General features: G+C 37.4%; 1 protein-coding gene across 1 annotated transcript in view; it reads right to left on the bottom strand.

The window, feature by feature from the left end:
* The window catches only part of LOC135082865 (venom serine protease 34-like), a 32,547-nt gene extending 19,877 nt beyond the window's left edge, over positions 1 to 12,670 (bottom strand). The window contains exons 1-4 of the mRNA XM_063977625.1: positions 12,549 to 12,670; positions 9,089 to 9,174; positions 8,440 to 8,580; positions 7,820 to 7,946 (exon numbers count right to left, since the gene is read on the bottom strand). Of these exons, the coding sequence (XP_063833695.1) occupies positions 7,820 to 7,946; positions 8,440 to 8,580; positions 9,089 to 9,174; positions 12,549 to 12,633 (439 nt within the window). The 5' untranslated portion in view covers positions 12,634 to 12,670. The remainder of the gene's footprint in view (positions 1 to 7,819; positions 7,947 to 8,439; positions 8,581 to 9,088; positions 9,175 to 12,548) is intronic.
* Positions 12,671 to 16,336: the final 3,666 nt, after the last annotated feature.

The raw sequence follows: 16,336 nt of genomic DNA, 5'->3' as shown, positions 1-16,336 counted from the left end.
ATATATCTTCTACAACTTCACCCGAGTTTAACTTCAAAGCGTTGAGATTTGTATTGCTTCGCAACAGCACTAGCTCATGTTTACAGTTCATTATGATTTTTTCATAATCTTCAGCAAAACCCAACATTTTGTTCAAAGGTATAGACGCAGAGAATGTACCATCGCCAACATTAGTTGTGCCTGTAGTTGACCATCCCCAAGCTCTCGCGCTTTTGGATTCATTTTCATTCAAGGATAGATATGACTTCATGGTTGTTGTAATACCTGCATTTTTAACTTTATCTATTTCTATTCCATTAAGTTCATATCGGATATCTTGAAATAGAAATAATATCGGATTATTTACAAAATGCACACTGGATACTTTTTCTTTTTTGCTGTTGTAAACGTTCACTTTGCCTTCGATATATAAAGTGCTGAGTGACGGTAACACATACAAGTCTTGTTGATTTATAGGTATTCTTATTTCATCATTCTTGTTGAAACTTGTTACATACGGTTTGTATGAGTGATATTCAAAACTTTCAATGCTGTTATCGTACGACGTTTGTTGAGATATATTTAAAATATTCATTTTAACAAACCTATTAACTTTAAAAATTCCTTTTTGCTTTTAGTTAGCCTTTTTTTCAGCTGCACCGGTGTTCTTTTACGGGAAGTTCTTTTAGGACTGACTTGAATGCATGAGGTTGTTGGGTATTTATTGAAATTGATCATTTTGGTCTAAAATGTAAATACAACTGCACTTCTTCACCGCGTAAATTAATTTGGTTATTTTCTCCGTCCAGTAAACGTATATTAATCGCAGTAATTGAACTTTGATTAACTGGAAAATATATTAAATTCTTAGGTATTTCAATAATCCGATAACCAGGTGGTACGTTAGGAACAAATTCATAAATAATATGACTTGCTTTTCCATTCACAAAAGATCCACTAATCACATCACATTCGATGCGCACGATGGTTGTAGGTAGAATACTGACAGGGTACTGAGATTCAGTGCTTATATGTGCTTTTATTTTTTCCTTGCCGAATCCCAAAACTGTACCAAGTGAATTATTTTTGTTGAAATGAACTTCTTTAGAACAAAAAATGGTTGTCTTTAAAGTGTTATTATTACAAGTCAATTTTAAGACAGCGTTTTTAATATGACCTCTTAAATAATCACAAATATCTTGAAGTTCATATGATCCTTCTGGTATTTCGATAACTTCACTCTCATCATATAGTCCAGTCAATGAATGCCTTAACGACGGTGTAGAGAGAAATCCGTGGAACACAATTTCTGACCTCGGGACTTTATTTAGCCTAGTTAGGTGGTGAACATAGCAAAAGTCCCCACCCTTAGCCCTTGAGCCGGCGAGGAGAGGGGGGTTTAAAGGTACCACTTTTCGGTTTTTCGCTTAATCCTCGGAAACTATGCGTCCTAGTGACATGACTACTATGAACCAAAAAAAGCTTATTCAATTTGCCATAGGTGAGACCGTCAAGTTTTTCTATATCTTGTATAGTTTTTGCGGCATCTGCTCTAGAAGGTCTGTAAAATTGGAAATTTTATTGTTGTCTTACATGTTCCTTTCAGGAGAAAATCGACTAAATCAACATTGAGCAAACACTATAGACATGCGGGAGCATGTTAAGCCTAGTTCCATGGAGGGGACTGCACCGTGCATATATTTAGACGAACCAATTAGAGCCACTTTTGACTCCTCATCATTCAAAAACTACTGTGCATTAACACTTCAAATTTTGGCTCATGTATTGAGACTTGCAAGATATACATCAGCTTCAAATTTCATAAATATACCTCAAACGGTTATTTAGGTATTGACGTTCAAAAATCGATATTTAGAGCACTAAAATCTATCTATCACATGTGAAATGTTAAAATTTACTGGTTTTTTATTTGTTCCTTTGTATTTACATAACTACCTTTCTGGATGCCAAATTTGAACCTTCGAGGTCATCTGGAAGTGGTTAGAATTTGGTCTATAGGTCAGACATGTAGATTTTTGGACGTCAATATCTAAAGAACCGTTTGAGGCATATTTATGAAATTTGAAACTGATGTATATCTTGCAAGTCTCAACACATGAGCCAAATTTGAAGTGTTAATGCACAGTAGTTTTTGAGTGATGAGGAGTCAAAAGTGGCTCAAAGTGATTCGTCTGAATATACGCACGGTGTAGTCCCCTCGCAGGAACTAGGCTTAACATGCTCCCGCATGTCTAGAATGATTGCTCAATGTTGATTTAGTCGATTTTCTCCTGATGGGAACATGTAAGACAAAAATTAAATTTCCAATATTACAGACCTTCTAGAGCAGATGCCGCGAAAACTATACAATTTATAGAAAAACTTGTCTATCTCACCTGTAGCAAATTGAATATGCTTTTTTTGGTTCAAAGTAGTCAGGTCACTAGGACGCATAGTTTCCGAGGATTAAGCGAAAAACCGAAAAGTGGCACCTTTAAACCCCCCTCTCCCCGCCGGCTCAAGGGCTAAGGGCGGGGACTTTTGCTATGTTCACCTCCTAACTAGTCTTAATAAAGTCCTGAAGTCAGAAATTGTGTTCTACAGTTTTCCATCTATAATGCTTTATTGACTGGACTAATAATAAAACTTATTATTTCTTTCATCGATATTAGGTATCGAATTAAAAGTAGAAAAATACAAAAGTCCACATTCATAATCTCCGCGTAATTCTAAGGGTGGTGAGTAATCTGTTATTAAAGACGCTCCTCTCCCAGTGATAGACACAGTGAAAGACATGTTTATACTGACAATTTTATTTACTTTATTACATATTTAAATGATTTTTCCAATAACTTTTTAAAAATTTCAGACAAAGGTGACCACAGTTTGTAGTGCCAAAAGTTTGATGTTGTAAATAGTTATAGTTGACAGGTAAGTTATCTAAATATTTCATTAATTCTAATGGTGGCTTTAAATTACCAAAACTATCATAATATTCAGCGTAATTATTCTGCTTGACGTAGGCTACCCAATGGGTTCCAGGGTTTTTGGAACTATCCAAATTTAGTATTCCACACTCAATTTTTCTAGGTTTTGATGGTAATTTGTCTCTCATAAAAACACCTCGAAAGAATGGAATATCGTTAGCGTGTTCTAAAATATCTAGATTGGTGAGTGCACGTCTGGGTAGCCTCTTTCTCAGTTTTTTGAAGGGTTCAAATATAAACCGGCTCCCTTCTTATGAGGTTTGATGTAAAGGCCTTTTCCTAGTGCCACTGCTTCCATCATCCTGTTGTGTCGTTCCGCTTCCTGAAGATTTTTTTGAGCGGCTTTCGAATCATTAACAGCTTTTGCTATACCTGCAGCTCCTCCAGCCAGAGAACCCAAAGCCGACAATCCCGCAAAAATAGGGATAAGTGGTAAAAGCCCTCCACATTTTGGAATAGCAATACGGCGTGGTAAACGTATTCCTTTTTTATTTGTGAATACTTTCTTTGCTGCCGCATAGGCATATTTAATGGCTGATTGATTGTCTATAGATTTCAATTTTTTTAATTGAGATCGTATTTTTTTCACACCCGACATAAACGATTTGACACCAGCACCAGCCTTCAGTTTTGCTTTCATAGCATTTTTTACTATCCATGATGCGATTTTTTCTCCTTTTCCAGCATCTTTTGAATTTAGTCTCTTTTTCGCCATATTTAAAAGTTCTAAGTCGGCTTTGTGTCGATTGTTTAAATCACTGTTTGAATAAGCAATGTCGTGGTACATACACGCGTTATCCAATTTGTTTATACCACGATCACCTTTCTGCAACCTTTTCTGAAGTCTTGTTCCGGGGCCACAAAATTGATATCCAGGTAAATGTAACTCAAAAGGTAAATTGTCTATTAACTTATTAATAATACCACTGCCTTCCTTCATCGATAAATTTAAAGTGAATGCGAAAAATAAGTTTGCTTAATATATATATACACATTTACTGTACTAATTCACTCTTATCAACCCAACTGTTTTCTTTATTACTTAAACCTAACCATTTTACAAAAAGTTTACTTCCCTTTCTTTTAATAACTTTTTCAATCAGATAATGATCGGGATACTTAGTTCTTTGTAATTCGTATTCGTAAAACGTGCCTAAAATTATTTGCCTGTGTTTATCTTCAATTGTATATGTTTCAGGATTTGTTTGATTAACTTTTACTACACGAAAAATTTCCGTTGACCAGTTAGGGGTATAACCTTTATAAAATTCTCCTTTATATTTACTTATGCGAACAAAATCACCAACTTTTAATTTTGATCTAAGATTTTTTTTCTGTTTTTGGGTTTTAATTATGTTTGATCTAACTAAGATATGATTAGAGGTATTAACATCGACAGGCTTAAATTTCGTTATTCTATGCACAGTATTGTTATACTCTTTCACTACAGAGTTTATATTGTTTCCTAGCCATATATAACGTCCATGTAAACTAAACAGTTTGTAAATATGAGATTTTATCGTTCTTATTACACGTTCTACTATAGATGCTTTTTTTACAGAGTATGTGGAATAGTGGTTTATTTTATATTTTTTCATTAATTGTTTAAATATATCATTATAAAACTCTGTTCCTAAGTCAGTTTGCAAATTTTTTGGCTTTCGTGTGGAATCCAATAAAATATTTTGCATTGCAGTCGAAACACATTTTTTTGTTTTCGATTTAAGAGGACTAATCCATACATACTTGGATAGAGCATCTATTACAATAAGAATATATTTATATCCCTTATTGAATTGAGAAAACTTTTTAAAATCCATAAGATCTGCTTGCCATAAATCATCTATTCCTTTTATAATTGTATACCTACGAAAAAAATTTCGTCTCGCTGCTTTGTGAAGCTCGTTAACTATGTCTAGTTTACTCATTTTTACTTGTTTTTGCTTCAATCATGCGATCGATTTCGTTTTTTGTGTAATACAATGTACTTAAATTACTAGAAGTTAATTTTTCTAAATTGTTTAAGTAAATTTTTAAATTACTTTGAATTTTTTTCATTTCATTTTTAAGTTCTTTAATGCATCTATCGACATATTCCTTATTCACAGCTTCATCATCATTTTCAGGAGTTTGTAATCCCTTTAATCGCGAAGATTTCAAATCGAAGTCACCTGTATCTGATTTAACTAATGTTTCAGCGAGCGTGTCAATAAATTCAGATAGTCGTAAACGTTTATGTACGTGATGACCAAATTTATCAATGTTCATTGCAACCTTTCTGCTTTCTTTGCTCAATTAAGACTGTTGTATTAAGCTGATTGATGATGTTTATATTTCACATTTATTATACCAGCTTCGGACAGTTCCTCGATTATTGCATAAATTTCATTATCTACTCCAGTGTTGCCAGCTTCTCTTGATGCGAGTAGTAATTTTAATCGTTCGACTAATTCGTTTGGATCGTCCCAATAAACCAAATCGGTATCAGATTTTACTTTTTTTAAAATATCAATACCTCGCCCCTGTGAAACGCTTTCCATGCTACTAGTTACGTTTCGTGCAAATTTAAATAATGGTTTTATTACATTCGTATATTTAAATCCCTTATTACTATTGACTGGTTTGGATGCATCCCAATTTCGCCTATGTGCATTAGTGTCTATAAGTAAAAGTTTATAGTTTTCCAAATCATCCTTTGAAACAATATCTAGATTTGGAATCTTTTTATACAATAATTCCTTTAGACCTTGAGTGTTTTCCATGACTCGATTTCCGATTTTTAGTGTTCGACCATCATCGTAAACACGTGATTTTCCAAGCATAAGTTTCCCTCGTTCATTTCTAACGCCATAAGGGACGTCTTTCATCACATCAGATGACGTGGACCATGATAATGATGCGTTTCCAACACTTGATGGAGAAGACTGAAGGGACTTAAATGAATTCTCGCTCACGTTATGCTCTTCAGGTGGCGATGTCGTGAGGGTTTTGTCAGATGTTCGAAAAACGTCATCTGTCGAGTTTTCTTCTTCATCTACAGATTCTTCATAATCTTCGCTTTGGGAGTTCGATGACTCGCTTTCACTGTACTTAGCTCTTTTTATAGAATGATATTGCTCAGTTTCGTCTTCGTTTATTTTCTGTTTTTCACAAGGTTTGTTTGCCAATCGATTAAGTGGATCAACAATAGGCTTAAACATCGTTTCCAAAGCAACGTCATTAGCACTTTTAGCATTTTTTATCATCTTAACTTTCCTTTTTACAGCTTTTGCTGATTTAACAATTTGTTCCTTTAAATTTCTGTTCATATTAATAAGTTTCCACTCAGCATGAAATCACAAATGAAACTGATTAATTACCAATATAACATCTATTTATGAATGTTACACCACCATTGTTAGTCGACTACTATGAACGTATCGAATGCCATTCTATAATATCCCTTATTTCGTTCACAGTCTTTGTTGATTACGACATAACTGTAAGGTTTTCTCCAAACAGTAGAGCACATTTCGCGGAACTGAGTCCATGTCATATCAGATCCTACATGTTCTTCATAAACATGTTTCAAATTTATATCGTCTTGCTTAAATAATATTATCAAATTGGAATTGTCCCTCACAAGTTGTTTGGGTATTTTAGTGTAAGTTTGATTAATATAAAAACAATCAATATTTTTATGGCGACCCATTGCAAAATAGTCCCTGATGTTATTTTGGTTTTCACAAGCAACGTCATCGAATATAATAATTGAGTCAGGCAAAGCTTCATGCGGGCTCAATATTTCACTGTTATGATTATATTTGTAATAAGATATGCCTGCAACCCTATTTAACACGTGTTCTAAAAATATGTATTTAGGTTGATACAAAGATTTAGAATACACGTAAAGGTTACGAAAACGCGGACCATCCTGATGTAACAGTAAGCTAATAACTAAATTTGTCTTTCCGCAATTGGATGGACCACAAACAAGGCTGCGTATAGTGTTAGGTAATAGTTTACCATGACGTTTTGGTACAGTTGATGACACAGGACCAACACATTCTAATTTTAACGAGTCTTTTTGCTTCAGGAACTTCATTTATCTAATTAAAAGGTCCGCTGTGCTGCAATAGCTTAATTATAATGACAATATTCATCGCGTTAAAACATTTAAATAGTTCAGTTTAAAGAAGTTCATTAGCTCTGGTAAGTATAATAAGGTGCGCAGAATCCATGCATTGTAGTTCAAGCAATCATGGATATGTTTTCTGATTATTACAATCGTTTGGTATGTATTGGGCATGACTAATTCACTTTTTTCGAATGAGCGATCGAAGAGAGCGAATGGTGAAGAAAAAAGTGAATTAGAATGCCCAATACATACCTACTACCAGGTCTACTCCAAAACGCAGTCTACGTAGTTTCGGGAATGTGTCACCGTCGCTAATGCTGGCATCTCGCTTTGTGATAGGAATGGCAATATTCGAAACTTGGGTGTTCCTCCGAGTTCATTTCAGCCAAATGTCCACTGCTGGACAAAGTCTTCTTCAAGGATTCCCAATAGTCACGGTCTTGCGCTGCCCGCATCCAAGTACGTCCTACGACCTTCACCAGAACTTCGGTCCACCTAATGGGTGGCTGCCCACACTACGTCTTTCGGTCCGTGGTTGCTACTCAAGAGCTTTTCTGCCCCAACGGCCATCAACTCTACGAGCTAATGTCTGTTTCTTAGGCTGAGTTGCACCACCTAACTTTCACGGTAACTACTAGGTAACCGGTGCTTTTTGTAAGGAGTTTGACAGATTTTTGACGTTTGTCAAAGTGAAAGTAAGATGGTGAGCAACCCAGTAGAGTACCAAAGAACTTACCCACGCTGATCCTCTGGCCAGTAGACACGGCGGTGACGGTTCCTTTGCCGCAGTAGTAGTCTGCTGACGTCAACTGAGGGTCACCGGACTTGGATATCAGCAGACGGTCGAGAGAGCAGCCACTTGTCTGTAATTTTAAAGTCGTTGTTACTCGTGGAGAATGTGAATTGGAAGTTATAAGTCCCTTCCTGTTGTAGGAAAAAAGCACATCTAAAACTCACGCCGTTGCAGTTGGCGCATTAAAAAAAACGCACAGGCCCTATTCCTTATTCTTTCATACCATATAGATAGTTGGTACATAAGGCGAACGAATGACATTAGCCATTCTCTGCCAGTTATTAATATTTGGGCTAAACAGGAAAAATTCCTAACAGACGGTACAGTCACTCAGCAATAGAGTAACAATTAGGTAACTACCTATATCGTATTTTTTTACACAAACTTGTAGTTCTTTAGAGGAGTTGTCAGCAGTGATCAGAAAGCGGACTAATTTGTCTGAAGTAGCTGATGAAATAAGGCTAGGAATAAGAACAAAACATAAAGAAATCCTGAAGTAAATGCTTCTTAGCATGTAATTTTCTTCCGTTTTCTTATGTTTAAATTCAAAAATTTTATCTGACCTGTGGCAAAGAGACATCAGTGCAGTCTAGCCGGCAGTTGTAGCCAGAAGGACAAATGCCGACCCAGCGGCACTGCACTCCTGGTCTGTAGTTTTGGGGGTAGTTTGGACTGTACACATAGTAGGTCAGGCCTGCTTGCACCTGGAAAATTTAAGAATTTACATTGAAACGGTTATTATTGTCACACTCATCATCTAGTAAGACAAACGCGGCGTTCACTGAAATGTGCAGGGATCGAACCTACGTTTTTGCTTCGGAACTATTCCCACCTATCGTTCCCACCGCTGCAGCTCCTGTGTAGCCAGGATCTACAGCTTGACCGCCAATAAACCCATCCAGTGAAGGTCAAGTTTATCCCGGGGTAAAGTTAACTGTCATTGGACCCGCAATGAAATTAATCAGAAGAACATAGGAGGAGTTCGAAGTTAAGTTTCGACTTCCCCCATTGCTGTTGTTAGGGTTTTTGCTAGGGTAAGCTATACATATTAGAAAAGGCGTGCGAATTATTTAGTTAGTATTTCATAAATTGGCGAACCATAAATATGCCAAGTCATTCTCCACGAGATCAGAGATTCTTTGGTGATCTTTCAGATCCGAAGCATTTCGCAGTAATAGAAGTGGACTATTAATAAGAGACAAGAGAACTTACATTCTGAACAAAGTCGCAGTTTGCGTCTTGAGCTGATGATGTCCCGATCGTCAATACCAGCGCAAAGGCTAGTGAGATCCACATATCTGTAAGTCATAGAATTTGTAAGGAACAAATTGGCAAACAAACAATGGAAGTGAACTCGGGACTATTCCTACCACCGCTGCAACTCCTGATCTACATGACCCCCAATAAAACCCAACCAGCAAAAGTCAAGTTTGTCCCGGGGGAAAGTTATTGACATTAGACCCGTAACGAAATTAATCAGGAGAACATAGGAGGAGTTCAAAATTAAGGTTCGAAGTTACAGTTCGAAGTTCCAAAGGTGGACTTGGGACTATTTCCAGCCCTCGTGCCCACCACTGCAACTCCCGTGTAGCCTGCATCTTCAGTTTAACTGCCAATCAACCCAATCAGTGAAGGCCAAAGTTTGTATTTAACAAAGCTAAAGGGAATTCGCCGTTTTGTGTAGAGCCTACGTTGAAATGCTTGGGGCAAAGTCTTCAGACAATTATTTTGGCGATTCTGTTTCAATTTAGTTGACGTGATGTATGAATCATACTGATCATAAATATGCCCAACTATTGAATAACTACTTTTAATCTGTTTACAATTTTTAGTTATCAAAATTAAATGTAATCTTGATAGCGGCAAATTTTAACTTTCTAAAATTATTTCTTTAATATTATTAACGCTAATTATGATACCAAAGCTAGATCATCAGTCGATAGCGATATCATTTGTATTAAAATGTTGTGCAAAGTGACAGATAGGTAAGTAAAGAAAAACATAATTAAATCTGTTTTATTGGTCACGACAAACTTTTACTTATTAATTTTCGTGTTTACTTTCTTCAAAATTGTATACAATCTGTCGGCAGATAAACTACAAATTAACTTGCTCGTGTTTAGAAAACGAATAATAAGTAATTCCTACATCGCATCTTGTGGATTGGATCCTAATAAAGAACACTCATCGCCAGGATCATTAAGTCTCCACTGCAGGAGTATGGCCCTACCAGAGGCAAATGGAGGGAGGAGTTGGTCTACACTCCCCACGGTGGCCAGACGGCTTGGCTGGGGACGCCTGTTGTTCGCATATTAGGTGCCTTTTACGATATCCACTGGTAGAGTTCACAAACTATCCTAGTTCTCAAAGTCACCACTCTTGTGTCAGAATTTACATGAGCCGTCTTAGTTGACCGACACGGCTCAATAGGACCGACGCGAAAGCAGATAGGTACGAACATTTCTTGTTAATCAATAATGGAACTACAGAAATAAAGTTAAATAAAAGAATTCACCTCGGGCAGTTGATCAGTATGGGCATGTATGGGAGTGCGCACACTACGCCGATTCGATTTGGCCGATTCTTCATACAATTTAAAAACGGGCACAACTATCGGCCAACTAAAAATCACCAGTGTGCGCCTACTCTAAGATACAGCATAGGGTTCACCGGAATTTTCTTCATAGGAAAACACATTTCATCTGACGTACGACGCAGGCGCATTAACATCAGGTAAATAGGAGAATACAAACCTACGTATTTTGATTAGCATATGAATGTGTTGTATGTTCACCTGGCTAAACAGACGGCAATTAACAATTATAGTGGTAGGTATTTGGTTTAATTTCATTAGCTTGAAAATGTTAACGCCTGAAACAATGATCTACCTACAATGTCGGCTTCACGGCTTGTAATAATACAACTTGTATGAGAATGTATTTTATTTTTCTTTTTTATTTAAGGCACAATAGTAATAAGGTATAATAGTGTCCTATATGTTTTACTGCTATATTCTCTTAATTCCCAAAAAAAAAGAAAACAAGTAACTTATTTACTAAGAATGCTGGCACACTAATCGTATTTTCAGCAATTAAGTACTTGGCCTACCTTATTTATTTCTACCGAAAAATGTCTTTAAAAGTTTGGGTAAAAACCTACTGTGGGAGCAAATTTATCATTTTATTGTCTTTATCAGACGAAAAGCGTCCCTCAGCAGTGCCAATTGCCAATCCTGATAAAATTAATCGACAACATTGACATTACTTGCAAAATTAAAAACATTACACGTAGATTTCTAGAAACTAATCTGATAAACTGACAAAATCAGATAGTTTTATTTAATCGTTTACTTAGAAGTGTTATCAAACTTTTCAGTTACTAAGCAGGAAACAATAGCGCTCAATGTAGCGCTCATAGATTTTTATTTCTAAGTAGGTTTCTTCATTTGGTAGGTATACTGCCTACCAAATGAAGCAACTACTTTAGTTTCTACCTGCGCCTTTTATTGAGTCTATATTTCGATAACCCTAACTGGGTAGGGATATACGGCATCTTGCGCAGTTTCATCAAAATACATCTAGCAATTTTTACGTGAAGGAGTAAAAAATATCCCATCATCGTCATTTCAGTCACAGGAACATGAGCCTTCCCCAATGATTTCCACACTGTCCGGTTGGTAGTGGCCTGCATCCAGCCCCTTCCTGCTTCTTTTATGAGGTCGTCGGTCCACCTTGTGAACCTTCCTAGTATATCGACAAAAAAACTTTTCACGTTTTTAATTTGTAGCTGAGTTATATGTTTAATTAGGTACCTAATACCTAGTTTTCCCGTACATAATCACAAATCGTATTAAAAGTAATTAACCTCATAAGTACGGGTAATACGTTTTAGTAGTTCATATTTTCTAGCTCTTGTCATGGTAATGATTATTCGCATTTTTCATTTTCCGATAAGCAATTTTACTAATTTTCTACTTAATTGTAACTTTACAGTTTAGAAAAGGAAAAATAGTTGCAAAAAATGTTTTACTTAGTATTAATTGTTAATTCAACTCGAACAATTAAACTCGCCTTATCCTAATATTTCTACTAACTACCCCGAATTTTGTAGAGCAAGCTTTCCGTATTTGGGAAAAATCTGCCCGGAATTGAGCTTTTAAAAAAAACTTATCGATAGAGTTTGAAAGTACGATAACATACCTCCTAATAGTTTTCGATTCGTTAAAGTCATAAGTTAGCTTCGTAGAGTAGTTTATTTTAATATAGGCAAGGCAATCGCGATGCTAATCGAACTCAAATGTTGAAACTTTATCAACAATCTTAAAGGCCGGTCTAGCTAAACCTAAACTTTCTTCTAGTAATTTTAAGTAATGCACTTTCTGAAACTGTCGTATTGCATCTCCATAATCTTAAAGCTCATTCGAATACATCCCGTATTTTGCAGGATTCCGTTTAACCTACCCCCTCCGATCCAATTCAGAATTCGAATTTTAAACATAGGTACACTAAACTTGTGTCTTGTGTGTTCACACCATAACGGGATAAGGCGAAGCAGAAGAAGAACACAAGACCGGTACAGTTTTGCGGTGTCCTGCATTATTGTATCCCGCAAAACTGGACTGCCGTGGGAAAGGACCCTTTGTTCCGCACAAATAAATGAGACAAAAACTTACTGCTTTTAAAAATCACAACACGAACAACACAAACACTTGAAAATCGTGGCTTTGCGATCCGCTGTATTAATTGTCTGGCGTTCATTAACACATAAACAACTGATAGCGAATGACACTGCGCGTACGCAATCCGTTTTATAAAGCCTTACTGATAACGCTTCAGGCATACCGACGAGGAAATGTCTTTCAGGGCCTTGTTTTTCTTTGCGGTTACTCATATTACGTCATTACATTTTGAAAATTACTAAAAACATAGGTACCACTTGAAGCTAAAGATTTATTATGATAATGAAAATTACCACCAACCCTAAAATATTTTTACCAAAATTGCTGTTTCGTTTTCAAAGAATATTAGCTAATAATAAATAACCAACCGGGTGATGTGGAAGATTGGGGGAGGCCTATGTTCAGCAGTGGACGTACTGTGGCTTAAATGATGATGATGAATCCCGTTAACCCCTCGTGGTAAGCTAAATATTATTATGTGTTACGAGTGCGTTCACCACAATAGTCCAACAGCGAGGATCGAACCCGCGTTCCTTGGATCACGAGTCGGCCAGTCCGACACCTTCACCGTTCGGCTATCGTCGTTTCAGATTGCAGATGGATGTTTGTCAAGTTCAAGTATGAGTAAGGCCCAGAACAGACGGTGAAACGCAACTGCAACGAAACTGCAACTTTCTGATGATTCTTATGAATGAAACTGAAACTGAAAGTTTCAAAGTGGTCGCGTCATGTGTGGTCTCTCAATGGACGCTATGGCAGAAACTTAGATGCAACTCAAAAGTAACTAGCAGTTGCAGTTTCGTTGCAGTTGCGTTTCACCGTCTATTCTGGGCCTTAGGTACACACTCAGATCATAGAAAGGAAGGGAAGGGATCCCTTCTATGATCTGAGGGTACATAAAATTCTTTTGGCAAGTCCAAGTAATTTTATTGCATGATACTTTGACAAACCAAAGTTTTTAGATTATTTATCTATACTATCTATACTAATCTATATCTATACTAATATTATAAACGTGAAAGTAACTCTGTCTGTCTGTCTTGCATTCACGCCTAAACCACTGAACCGATTTTGATGAAAGGCATAGAGATAGTTTGAGTCCCGGGAAAGGACGGGACTATTTCCACCTCTCGTTCCCACCACTGCAACTCCTGTGTAGCCAGGATCTATAGCTTGACCGCCATAAAAACCGGGAAAGGACATAGGATAGTTTTTATCCCGGTTTTTGAAACAGGGACGCGCGCGATAAAGATTTTCTGTGACAAACAAAATTCCACGCGGGCGAAGCCGCGGGCGGAAAGCTAGTTTCTGAATAAATTAAACGTTGCTTGACTGTTCTAAGATGAGAAGTTATTTTAAAAAGTCAGAGTAGAGTGCCACATTATGGTACCTACACATTTGAAATGGGGAATTTCTCTATGTTATTTTATGTATCTAATCATGTCCCAGTTACCTTCAATGTTCGTTTAACTACTTTATAGATAAATTTATCTATGGTTAAAACAAACATTATCTACGAAATTCCTTGACTTCTTTTTAATGGTGATAGTTTAAATACATTTTCTATGCATATTCTTCACAGTAATCTCTCTCTCTCATCAAGTTTCAATTACCATTTTAACATCATCTTATACGCCAATCCCATTTTAAAAGAAAAAGTTCTACAACACATTTGAATCGATACCTACTTAGTTAAGATATACTTAGTAAATTAACAACAGTTCGTTTTACATTAAAGAGAGTGAAAATTTAAAGACATTTGGACGTAAATACACACGTAATTAAATGAATTCTGCTAAATAAACTTTGGATCTTCGTATAACTTATTACAAGTCTCTGAGGCCCAGTTGCAGTGGTTGCTGGACTAACTCGATTCTGAGATTCTACCTTTGATTCCCAGGTGAGACATCAGACACACCACGTTGTTCCTAGTTTCGTTAGAACATTGCAGGGTAGAGTCAAACTGTTACTTCATCATCATCATAATTTCAGCCATAGGACGTTCCACTGCTGATCATAGGCCTCCCCCAATGATTTCCACGATGGCCGGTTGGTAGCGGCCTGCATCCAGCGCCTTCGTGCTACCTTTATGAGGTCGTCAGTCCACCTTACGCCACGCCACGCCAGTGATGGTATACGGATCTGAGACGTGGTCGCTTACTATGGGCCTCATAAGAAGGCTCAAGGTCACAAGGGCGATGGAGCGGGCTATGCTCGGAGTTTCCCTGCGTGATCGAATCAGAAATGAGGAGATCCGCAGGATAACCAAAGTAACCGACATAGCTCGCAGAATTGCTAAAATCAAGTGGCAGTGGGCGAGGCACATAGCTCGTATCTCTACGAGCCGAGCAGCCGGCCGTTGGGGCAGGAAAGTTCTCGAGTGGCGACCACGGGCTGGAAGACGTGGCGTGGGCAGGCCTCCTACTAGGTGGACCGACGATCTGGTAAAGGTCGCGGGAAGAGCCTGGATGCGGGCAGCGCAGGACCGTTCATTGTGGAAAACCTTGGGGGAGGCCTTTGTCCAGCAGTGGACGTCATTTGGCTGAAACGAACGAACGAACAGTCCACCTTGTGGGTGGACGTTTTCCGGTACGTGGCCTCCACTCCAGAACCTTGCTGCCCGGCCGTCAGTTCTGTGTACTATGTGCCCTGCCCACCAGAGATCGAATCAGAAATGAGGAGATCCGTAAACGAACTAAAGTCGCTGACATAGCCTGACGGATTAGCAAGCTGAAGTGGATTGTTACTTATTACTACATATTAAGGGCCAACATATCACGAAAAACAAATAAATTATTACACAGGTACCTACTTACCAGATAGTTAGACTTTGTAAAGTGAAATGTTCATTGCTTCTTTCTTCCTTGTAAAGTTGATATTTTAAAAATCGTAGTACTTGTTTATATACTGGGAGAAACTAAAACAGAAAGTAGGTAAACACACCTAAACATTAAGTCGACATGACAAAATTTGCATTGACTGAAAAATTAAAAGGTCGTGGAACTTAGTTTTCTTTGTAAATCGTTCGTCCATGTATCATAAAAACATTAGCTTTTTTTTATTGATAACAAGGCAGGTATTTGACCGCAATCGCTCCTGGTGTTAAGGGAGATGCAGTCTAGGATGGTACATATCTGCCCTGTAGGTAAGTGCCTATTCACTCTCGCCTTGAAAAGGCCCGGATTGTAGTCTTCGGGAAATACAGCAGCAGGCAGCGAATTCCAGTCCCTAGCTGTTCGCATTATAAAAGAGTTATATTAACGAAACGTTTAGTGCAAACTGGTGGAATGTCGACAATGTAGAGCTTAGAAAAGGCTGCCTTCCGTCCCTCTTGGCCCAGACTTCTACTTAGCGATTGTTTTTATTTACAACGAGGATGCTCTTGGCTTGCATCTCACCTGTTGGAAAGTGATGAACAGGCAGATGATCAATAGGTACCTAGTTTATACATTTTCTGCAGTGTCCCGTGATTGCCAGGATGGCAACCCTAAAGAAAATACCTAAGCTTTCGACGAAAACATGTTTATTTTACAATGTATTTTATAGTACCAAAAATTTTATTTAAACCATCTGTTTTAACAAATAATAATTAGGTATTTAGTTTGTTCAGTTGATGTTAATCTCCATGTGAATAATATAGGTATTTTGACACCTTACAAAAACATGAAAAGTTCGTTCGTTTCAGTCAGATGACGTCCACTGCTAAAAAATAAAGACAAAGTTAAGGTTTTAGGCTAGCCCCCCTAGACAAAACGCACTTTTTGATCGAATCGAAAATCGAA

Source organism: Ostrinia nubilalis, chromosome 22 (assembly GCF_963855985.1).
Source record: "Ostrinia nubilalis chromosome 22, ilOstNubi1.1, whole genome shotgun sequence".
Lineage (NCBI taxonomy): Eukaryota > Metazoa > Arthropoda > Insecta > Lepidoptera > Crambidae > Ostrinia > Ostrinia nubilalis.
The sequence above is the reverse complement of the archived record's forward strand: the minus strand, read 5'-3'. Positions and strand labels throughout refer to the sequence as shown.